Source organism: Antrostomus carolinensis, unplaced genomic scaffold, assembly GCF_000700745.2.
Source record: "Antrostomus carolinensis isolate BGI_N321 unplaced genomic scaffold, ASM70074v2 scaffold48312, whole genome shotgun sequence".
In the NCBI taxonomy this organism is placed as follows: domain Eukaryota; kingdom Metazoa; phylum Chordata; class Aves; order Caprimulgiformes; family Caprimulgidae; genus Antrostomus; species Antrostomus carolinensis.
The window spans coordinates 386-11,487 of NW_010299755.1; the positions used below are offsets into that span (position 1 = coordinate 386).

An 11,102-nucleotide genomic window follows, 5' to 3' on the forward strand; every position below is an offset into this window, starting at 1 on the left:
GGCTTGCTTTGAACCAAATCTTTCTACCTGTCCTTGCAGAACACCATGGCTACTCTCAAAGAAAAGCTGATGACCTCCATTGCTCCGGGCCCTGCGGTCCCCAGCAACAAGATAACCATAGTGGGCGTTGGACCGGTTGGGATGGCCTGTGCCGTCAGCATCCTTGGAAAGGTACGGCTCAAAGGCCATGTGGTGTTCCACTTCCCACGGCTGCAATGTCCTGTACTGCTACTGCATGTTTGCCTTAGCAAATGGTGGGAAATTTGGTAGGTTAGTACAGGAATGAATTATTTGCAGTTAGTGTAAGCAAGCAGTGATCTACAGCCTTCATGCAAAGCTGATTGCCCCTTTGGTTTCTCCTTGTCCTCCCACCTTGCCATCCGTGCCTAGCAATAAATCTCTCATTAGGCAGAGTTATTTTGCAGGCTGCTGGGAGAATGTAGTGAGCAATAGCTCCGAAGCCCTGGCTAAACTTTTCTTTCTCTTTTTAATTTTATTTTTCTAAAACAAAGCTGGAGTTTGCTGGGCGAAGAACACAGAGCAGAAATCCATGTGAAATAAGGGATAGGAATCGGAACTATGCATGATGCTTTTTACTCTTTTAGTGCATATGTTCTGTAGTAACTGAAAATACTGCTATCCCCTTCAGTAGGCTTCTTTATTTTTCTTAAGCTCATATATGACTTTATTGTTTCCAGAGAAGTTTAAGCTAACTTTCTGAAAACTAAAAATAGAGGGCTAGACTTAGAGGTTCTTCTGACTTTTCCTGTTACTGGTTTCTGGAGTGTTTTGGCAAAGCTCATGTTGCAGTCTTTGAGCAAAGGAAAGGCTTATTATACATTAAGGATCCCTTGTATTTTGCCCTTTGTTTTTAGATAGTATTGTAAATGTGTTAAATTTGATTCCTCTCATGCTGTTGTCAAAAAGACAAGTGGGAGCTGCAGGCCTCTTTTAAAAGAAGGCATAGACAGATGTGCCCTACCTTCTTGCAGGGGCAGGTCTTAAACCAAGTAGCTCACAGTGAGATCAGAACTCTTGTATGTACTGTTAAACCAGCTGTATCTTATTTGGAGATGATCCTTCCTCTACCTGCTGCCTTTAGGATGCATGTTTTAAAGTACTGGGGTTTTAATAATTTTAAAAAATATAAGGGTTTTCACTTGCTGATATTCATGAGTCTTGTGAGCAAGAAAAACTGACAGTAAGAAAAGGCCACAGTGAAACTAAGTACTGGTGTGAAAGTAACAAATTATTTTTTCCATTAAATTTCTCCTTTAGTTATATAGTTTTAAAAACTATGACAGTTCAATTTGTGTTTTTATTTTTTTAAGCAAATATTTACCTCTTGTGGACTGAACTCATTTGTTTTTGGAGTACTGTAACCTGTAAGGTTGGCAGTGAGGGAGCCAGGTGAAGTTACCACAAACCTCACTACAATCCCACATTCATCAGTGTTTAATACACTGAGTAGGATCAAACTGTGCTTTCAGAAATCTAGGCACAAAGCTTTACTGTTGATGAGTTGTATGCACCAAACCCAGAGTAAAAACTGGTGTAGAATTTCTCAAAATTGGATTATGGCATGAAGTGTATTTCAGCCAGGATTCTGCTCTCCATTATTCTCCCTTGCAAGAATAGGTTGAGTATAAAACACTTTTATAACAAAACCATACGATTCTCGTCATAGCATTTGATGTGGCTTTGACTTGTAAAAGATGTTTGGCTCCCCAGGATGTCTTTTGGTTAAACCAGGGCATAAAATTTTGTACTGAATCTTCTATAATATGTAGACACAGTTGAGTTTTAGATGGCTTTTATAAAATTGAACAGTGTGATAATACTAATTTCAGTTTAATGGTATTGTATTTAATATAAATATGACACTAGAACTTCCATGTTGGTTATTTTTAGCTCCCTCTCAGTTAGAAACATCACTGATGTTGCCATACTCTTTTAGAAAGGAAACATCTCCACAGTCACAAGTCAGCTGTTCTCAATGAGACTATTTTAAACTGTATTTGGTGATTGTGTGGACTTCATTCCTGTGTGTGCTAATAATGAGCTGAATTCTTCTCTAGGCAACAGTGGTGCAAATTCATGACACTAGTCACTGGTGTTATTCCAGGTGCTCTTCTGTTTCAGTGAGAGGTGGCTCCTTGACCATGCTGAGTGCTGAATGTTGGTTGGAAGGTCTAGACTGAAAGTTCCATATTGTTAGACTGTGTAATGTAAAATCTATATGTGATCACACATGTGCACACATTCTTTTTTCAACTTCTTTTTACACTTAATTCTTAGTTTAACACCAGTGACTTCAGTTAAGGATACTTTTTCATAATGTTTAAATAACTGAGACTTTAATTTTACCCTGTAGACTATTTTGAGAACAGAGCAAGTGTTGGATTCTTATAGTTTTCCTTCAGCAGTTGATCAAATCAGCTGGGAAAGGAAACAATGCAGAAAAGCAATGTACTCTAACATGATTTTGAAGTATAGAATGAAAAACTTAAATATGCCTGCTGTTAAATATATTCTTCCACAGGAAAAATTGTGCATGATGTTGCTGCATGTTTAAAGTAGTTTAGTTTATTCAAATAATGAATATTTCCATCTGAAGTAATGAGTGTTACCTTGTTACATAAAAGTAAACAAAGCTTGCTTGCAGTAACACTTTCAATAGCATGAAAATAGCTTAACTGCTTTCAAATGGGGTGTCGATACCTAGGAAAATAGAAGTAACTTAAATCTCAGTATAATTTACTGAATGATAAGCCTGTAAGTATAGTAGAATTTGCAAGGGTAGTAAACACTTCTGTCAGAAGGCAATAAAACTTTGCATTATAGCAGAAGGCCTTTTTCCTCCACCCCAATATTTTCCTGTTTTCCTGATCTGAGACTATATGACATTATCTCCCAGTTTAACCTGGCTGGACAAGAAGCATACATGGCTAAATCTGTTCTGCAAAGTAAATATAATGTAGTAGCTCTAGCAGGAAAAAAAATGAGGTAAAGAATCTGTTTTCTTTTGATAGTAATTTAGTATCGAGGAATATAAGTCTGTTCTCATTCTGGTTTTTATGTGAAACGAATTGGTTGAAGAAATGATACAAAAGAATATGTATTTGATAATTATGTGTTGTATTAGGTATTTAAATATTTAAAATGGGCCTATTTGCTGGATAGATTTAGAGTGTTTGTTATGAGTCTGAAAAATGTAAGCTTTTTCCTAAGATAACTAAATCATGACATGCCTTACTAGCAGAGAGCTAGCTTTTCATTCAGACTCTCCACAAATAATACCTTTTTTTGAAAGGCTGAATGAATAATATGAGCCTGTGCTGAAGTAGCCTCTGACTTTGTTACTGTGAGATACATCAAAACACCAAGGTGATGCTGTCCTACTAGTTTACCTTTGGAGAAGAGATGCTTTCAGATGTGTAACATGTCATTTTAAAATGTAATATAGCTTAATTCAGGGGTAACTTTTAAAATGCAAGCTAACTGCTTCATTGACTCCTTCAAATTTTGTTGTTTTCAGGGTATTTGTGATGAACTTGCTCTAGTTGATGTTTTGGAAGACAAACTAAAAGGAGAAATGATGGATCTACAGCACGGGAGCTTGTTCCTTCAAACTCACAAGATTGTGGCAGACAAAGGTGAACCTCAGTTTCTTTTATTTAATACTGATATTCTGTGAATTTGCTGAATAGTGGAGCATTAGTTGTGTAATCCTAAAGAACTCTAGGGATTTGGCTTTGAAAAATTAAACTATATGAACTGGGGTAAGAGTACAGATGAGCACTATAACAATGGGAGTGGCTCTTAATCTGGGCTTTCTCTTACATCTCTAATAGCCACTTTAGTTTGGGGCTTGTTGAGTAAAATTGATTTTAATGAAACTCTAGTACCTCTTTGATGTAGAAGAAATAGTATTGTTATTTGGGTAGTGGAAATGAGATTCAGAGGGTTCAATGTACTCCGAAGGCCCATATACTGATATATCGGGACAATGTTACGTGATGGTGCTGGCTATGATATTGATGTCTTGTGTTTTGGGGGGTTTGAATGTATGCACAGTGGAGAAGCTACCCATAATAGCTGTGTGAACACAATGCTACTGAAATTAGTGATAAGTCTAACACATTCCATGTATCCTCTTCCATGCTGTGTTGTAGACTATGCTGTTACAGCCAACTCCAAGATTGTTATAGTAACTGCAGCAGTACGCCAGCAAGAGGGGGAGAGTCGTCTCAGCCTGGTTCAAAGGAATGTGAATGTCTACAAATTTGTCATCCCTCAGATCATCAAACATAGCCCCAACTGCACCATCTTGGTGGTTTCCAACCCAGGTAAGGCAGTCTATTCCTAGAACGTCAACGAATACTGTCAGAGAACTAGTGTTTTATTTTATCTAATCTTGTCAAATACAACTTGAATGCTGAAAATTAATAGCTCTGCATAGACACCTGCCACATAGTTGCTATCCACAAAATACAAACCAGTATTCTGTACTTTCTGATGCTTTTTTAATTCAGAACTTCTCATGGTGTCCATATTTTAAAAGTATGCTTCAAGATAAATGCTTCAGTTTTCTACATAAATTGGCTTAAGCAGCAGTTTAAAATTTTTATGTCTAAAGGAGGCATCCATTTTGCTTTTAAATGGTTTGTAAAACAACTTTCTTTTGTGTCTAGATATGATGTGGCCATTTTTGGGATGAAGAACTTGCACTATAGTCTTAGCTGTATTTTCAGGAAAACTTTGCGTGCTTTTATAATACTTCGTTTTCTCAACGTGTGGAATTTTGTCCACTAGTCTTATATAGTGGAAGTTATTGTGAGCCCATTAGAAGGGACTTCAGGGATGCTGGAGTGTCAGGGGTGTCTACTGTATGTGTTGGTGTATGACCTTGATGTCCTTCCCTGTTTAACTTCCCCAGATCTCTCTGGGCTCTAGCTCAGACAGCACTGTCCACAGCCTGTCCTGAGTGTGGAAAGCCTTACTGTAGGCAAACATGGAGATTACAAAGCAGCACTCGAAGTCTGGGTGCAGGTCTCAGCACCTGACTTGAAAGCCAGACTGTCTGGAGGAATTGTAGCTGTTAGGGAGGTACTCTGTGGTCTGTACAGATTACTGGGACCCTGGCAGGAACTGCTCCAGCTGAAGCTGTAGGGAAGCTGTGCCTGATGAGCAGGCCACTTGTAACAGCAAGGTGTGAACTGTACAGAGATGACATGCATTTGGTGCCTGAGCAGAGCAAATTATGTATTTCAGATCTATATACACAAATATATTCCCTCCTGAGAACTGGCTTTTGAGAGTTTTGGAGCTGTAATTAATTACTGCAGCCTGTTTATTATTGTTGCTTTGAGCTGTGGATTAGAGGTTTCTCTCTCTGCTCACGTACCCCTCTCTCTGCCCCAGCCTAGGTTTGTTTTTTTCTAAAGTGGTGTTAGAGCCACATGCAGCTAAAGCATATTGCTCATCTGGCTTTCAGTGTTACAGAGGTCATCAGTGCAGAGACTGCTTAATGCACAAATCTCCAAGAAATTAAGATGAAGTAGTTGCCAACTAGAAACAGAGTACCTAAATAAATATCAAATGTGTTTCACTGTAAATTGCTTTACCTCTTATTGTGATAATGAAGTGGAAGGTAACATTAATTCAGGAAACTGTTGGAATGTTTTAGCTACAGGAGTTTAGTCCCAATTCTGGATACTCTAAGGGCTTAGCTGTGACAAAAAGGTGCCTCTAACTTTAGTTGGTAGGATACTAATCTCCAAAGGTCTTCCTCAGTGTTCTTCGAACAGTAGCTTGATGTGTCCTAAATTTCAAGCAGTGCATTAATTTTAATCCCCCAAATAGTAAGACCTAAAATACCAATGAGGACAACTGTGTTTTGAGTCCTTCTGATTGATTGCTCTATTACTTGCAGTAAAGTAATTGTTGGAGCATTCTTGGTATACATGAATGGCTTAATTCATTGTGTATGTCTTTCTTTTCAGTGGATGTATTAGCCTATGTCGCATGGAAGCTGAGTGGCCTGCCAAAACACCGTGTGATTGGAAGTGGCTGCAATCTTGACACAGCTAGATTTCGCTATCTGATCGGTGAAAGACTTGGTATTCACCCAGCCAACTGCCATGGCTGGATCTTGGGAGAACTCGGTGATTCTAGTGGTAAGGAGTAGTGCTGACCTCCTTGGGAATAAGCATTACAATGTTAGAGCCTGAGGCCTAAGGGGTGTTATAGAAATCTGAAAACAGATACAGCTGAGCTTGAGTAACTAGCACTTTGCCATGTTTTTATGAAGTTCAGGGTTGATACAAGTCCAGGAAACCTAGATATACTTTTTTAATAAAAGTGATTGTGGCTGTATGATTAAACCCTGGAGTGAAAAAGCCAATTTTGTTAGCTAAAGTTGTGCTCTAAAGGTTACAGCTTGCTACTTCTGTTTATCCTCTGTTTTTGGAGTATCATAACTCAGTTATCATCAGTTTTTGGAGTAGCTGGTAGCACAAGCTTCCTCTGAAAGCAAAATTAGCTCTTCTTATGTCAATAGCAGAGCCTGATACAAATAGTAGGAAAAGCTAACAATCCAGATTCAGGCTAACAAAATGAGCTCTTATCTTATTTTGTGACTTTTCTCCATGCTATTTAAAACAGAATCACAGAATGTTAGGAAGGGACCTTGAAAGATCATCTAGTCCAACCCCCCTGCCAGAGCAGGTTCACCTACAGCAGGTCACACAGGAACATGTCCAGGAGGCTTTTGAATGTCTCCAGAGAAGGAGACTCCACAGCCTCTCTGGGCAGCCTGTCCCAGTGTCCTGTCACTCTTACAGTGACAAAGTTTTTCCTTATGTTTACATGGAACCTCCTACACTCCAGCTTGCACCCTTTCCCCCTTTTCCTACTGTTGGACATCAACAAGAAACCATGTGAAATCAAAGCAGCTTATTTGTCTTCATTCAATTCATGTATTTCAAGTCTGAAATGATGTAGCAGAACATCTATGTAGATTGGTACTGTTTTATATTTTAGTACTGTGTATTTCTAATGGAGCCACATCTTCAATGTCCCATTGCATCTGATCAAGGTGTCTAATCAACAACAGTATTTACAGAAGCCAGCCCTACACTGTAATAAAAACAGAGCTTGGCTGAGTACACACAGAGCTCACCTTGCTTCAGTGTTATAGCTGCTTTTGCTTTGGAGTAACTAAGAAATTTCCTAGTTACTTCACAGGAACAGGGAATGAGTCTGCCTGTAAGCCTCCAATATGAAGGTCAATGTGCAAATTCCTCTCAGTATTATAAGTTTGCATATTGCTACTCTGGGGAAATAAGAGTAGAATTCTTGAATTACTGATATTCAAGATTCCTGATTAGTGGGACAGCAAATAGATACTTACATTTTTTTAAGTAAAATTAGCTTTTAAAGGCTGAACAGTTAGGATGTACCTTTTTGCTAGAATTTGAGTTTCAGACTTCAAATGTCTACCTGTTTTAAAGGACTGAAAGCTCTGTTGTTCACATTTGACCCCCAGAGTTCTTAGAACTAACTGTAGTTAAATGAAAACTTAAAATCTGCCTCAAATCTGGCTACTAGTACTTTGTTTCCAACTTGGGTAGGAAGAGTGGAGGAGGAGTCACTAAATGCTATTGAAACTTATGTCCCCTCTCTCTGTTACAGTGCCTGTTTGGAGTGGAGTTAATGTGGCAGGCATTCCTTTCCAGGAGCTGAATCCTGCTGCAGGAACTGAAAAGGATGGTGAGAACTGGAAGGATCTCCACAAGCAAGTGGTTGAAAGGTACAGTGACTTGAGGAATAAGGTGATAGATGTGGTGCTGAAAATAGCGAGTCTGCACACTGCTTCCTGCCTCTCCATTCTGCTGCAGCTTTCATGCCCTTTTATTTAGAGGCTTGCAAGAGTAAGTGGAACTACTTGTTTAAACACAGAAATACAGGATTTCAGTTGGTAAACTTTATTATCCTGCAGTGAGACAAGCTATTGCATAGCATATCCACTTAGTACTGCAGCACTTGGAGCTCTGCGCACTTGTTTTCTCACAAGTACCTTCTTAAATAGGTTAACTTTGCTCAAAGCGCACGAGACTCTAAGAGAAGTTCTGTTTTTGTGAGCAGAGCATTGGAGTTGATTTGGGAAAACTTGTTCATTGATCTAGGGAAATTTTTCTAGAGGTAACCATACATATTGCTAAACCATTTGTCTTGTGAAATAAGGACTATATTGGTATAAAGTGTATGCAGACATTAGTTAAAAAAAAACTAGGATGTGTGTGCAGGTAGTGCATGACTGACTAAATGTTTACCTATTCCAAAGGCACTCAGAATGATTGTGCCACTAACTTGAATAGAGAGCTTGTTCAGTTGTAGGTATCTTTTTTTTCCTACTTAACACTAAGAACTCTTCATAGATGGAAGCTATTTTTCTTTTTAGTTATCCTGTGGAAACAATAGGGCTTCTTTATTATACATTTGGGATAGTGTAGATCTCATACTTTATCTTCTAATCCTGAAATATTTAACTCTTACATTTTTTTAATTCTAAATCTTACAATGTATGTCACACAGTTTTCAAATATTTTAAATGGAAAACATTTACTCATCTTAAGACTAGTGTTCACACAGTGTCTTGAAGACATTTTAATGCAACTGTATTTCAATATTTCCTTAGTGCCCATGAGGTAAACAGACTTAAGGGATACGTAAGCTGGGCTATTGGCCTTAGCGTTGCTGACATCTGTGAGACCATGCTGAAGAACTTGTGCCGGATTCATTCAGTCTCAGTACTGGTAAAGGTAAGAAGTGGTGGCTACTTGGATGCTCTAGTTCATTTTGTTGTTATGGAAAAGCTAAATAGTCTCAATTAGCAAGGTGCTGAACAAAGGAAGCTTTGTAAAATACTGCTTTGAATTTAAAATGGGAGCTTACTATTGCAGTTTTCTAGTCTGACCTCTTGGCTTCAGCTCCACACTTGTGAGGAGGGCAGACTAAGTTCTTTGTAGTCTACCCAGTGTTGTATTACCCTTGCATAAAGTTTGCCATGTGTGGCATGCAGATTCATTAAAAAGGAAGTTTCAGTACAAAAATGGAAAACTTCATGGAGGCCCAGCTGTGGTTCCATGAACCACTTACCTAGCAAAGGTGCCAGGGAAGAGAGCTGTGTCCTTTTGTAGCTGGTGTAACTGGCAGCATCTGGTCTGCACCTGTGTAACCTCTGGTGCAGCAAGGACTCTGAGCAGGCTGAACTTACTGCTCCCTCTGCAGTCAGGGGAAAAAAGACCTTCCCTAATCCTATGTCTTTGAATTTTGGTAGGTATTTGTGCTATATAAATGAGGGGTCTGGAGGTGGGGTTTCTGAAATCAACCATCTCAGTATTGTCAATCACTTGGATTAAAATAGTTCTGAGGTTTTTATTGTCCTCAAATACATTGTGACTGAAAACTGGAACTTTCTACAGGCTGCAAAATGTTAAAGTCTTAAGCTCCACTCTCAGAAGGCTTCATGCTATGTAAACTTAAACCAGGTCTAGGGTGATGGACTCATGTTTGAATGATCTCTTTTTGTTGCAGGGCATGTATGGCATTGAGAATGATGTCTTCATGAGCCTTCCTTCTGTCCTAAGTGCCTCTGGATTGACAAGTGTCATCAACCAAAAGCTGAAGGATGATGAGGTGGCTCAGCTGAAGAAGAGCGCAGAGTCATTATGGAACATCCAGAAAGAAATCAAAGATCTCTAACTCATGAATGTTAGATTCCAGCAACAGAAAAACAGTGTGTTGTGTGCAAATGTGGGCTCTACTCACCATACATCTCTATGGTTAACATTTAATGCTCTTTCAGACTGAGCTTTGTCCACAGTAGCTAAATTTATGCTTGCTGTAACGCACAGACCTTATGAACAAATAAAGCAACTTTCAGGCATGCTTTGTCCTAGTGACTTATTTCCAGCATTTAAATTACCTAGCATTCTCCTTTAATGTTTACCCCAGACTATATGGAAGTGTAGTCACACATGTCCTTTTAAAAGGTTAGAAACAATGTAGTAATCACCTGTGATGTGATTTCACTAAGACAACCTGACTGGGAGCCTTTTCTGTGTGATTTAGTTTCAGTCTAGATGCTGACTAAGTGTGGTTCATTCCCAGACTTGTTTCTGATACAGTATTTGCTATTTTTTTTTCCTGATGGGTAGAGGAAATTGAATAGGGATTTTCCTCTGGGCCACCTGCCAAAATACACCAAGGTTAAGGTTCTATGCCACTGGCCTAGAAAAGGGGTCCTGTAGATCCTTCTCTTTTGGATTCAGTTCTTTGCCTGTTATTGGTGCCTAGCTTTCATAATGTTTAGAACAAACAAGGTTCTTTCCTATTTGATTACCAAAATCCAAGGGTTTTTTTAGAGTTAAAGACTGGACTCCCATGGTAATCTTGTCTATAGAACAAGTCAAATTGAGCCTTTAATACTTAGATTTCAGCATGATTTTCACATGTGTTTATATACTTGGGGAGAGAACAGATTTAAAAGTAAATCCCGAAGTTTTATTTCTTGATCACTTCCAATTATGGAGCAGATATAATAGCCAGCACTTGACTGGAATGCCTAGAACTGCTCAGCCTAAATGTCCAGGGGACAAACAGTATCATAATTCAGGGGTCTGCAAGTCTTGTTTCATCTGAGACACCTGGAGCAATTTAAAGGCCTTTTCTTGCTCCATTAAAATGCTTTTGAGTAGTGGACTAAAACACATATACAAGCAAATAGCTTAATTATTATAATTCCTCTTAAAAGGTCATGCAAGTCCTGTCATTGCAAGATAACTCCTATGATTTGGTCAGTGTCATGTAGATAATGAAATATCATGTGTGGGATGCTGGTGACAGCACTATTTACAAAGGATATCCCAAGACGACCTTAGGACATGTTTCATTCTTGGTTGCAGGCTAAATGCCAGACTCCTTTACTGATAGGAGAGGGAGAATTATAGTCTCTGCTTTCATAACTCATGGTGGAGATCTTACTGGAAGGCTTTCCACTCCTGGATAGATTAGCTTAACTTTCTGCTAAGAACTGC

The 11,102-nt window shown here is 38.8% G+C and overlaps 1 protein-coding gene across 2 annotated transcripts; it reads left to right on the plus strand.

Annotated features, from left to right (window-relative positions):
* Positions 1–28: 28 nt before the first annotated feature.
* On the plus strand, positions 29–9,954 carry LDHB (lactate dehydrogenase B). Of its 2 annotated transcripts, XM_010162887.1 has the most exons (7): positions 29–171; positions 3,539–3,656; positions 4,176–4,349; positions 6,006–6,179; positions 7,696–7,813; positions 8,702–8,825; positions 9,601–9,954. In XM_010162887.1, exons 1-7 carry the CDS (start codon positions 46–48, stop codon positions 9,766–9,768), a joined length of 1,002 nt encoding a protein of 333 aa, XP_010161189.1. In that variant the 5' UTR covers positions 29–45; the 3' UTR covers positions 9,769–9,954. The 2 variants fall into 2 exon arrangements, with proteins under 2 accessions (XP_010161189.1, XP_010161190.1); XM_010162888.1 differs by lacking the exon at positions 4,176–4,349 and having other exon boundaries at positions 46–171.
* The last annotated feature ends 1,148 nt before the right edge of the window (positions 9,955–11,102 follow it).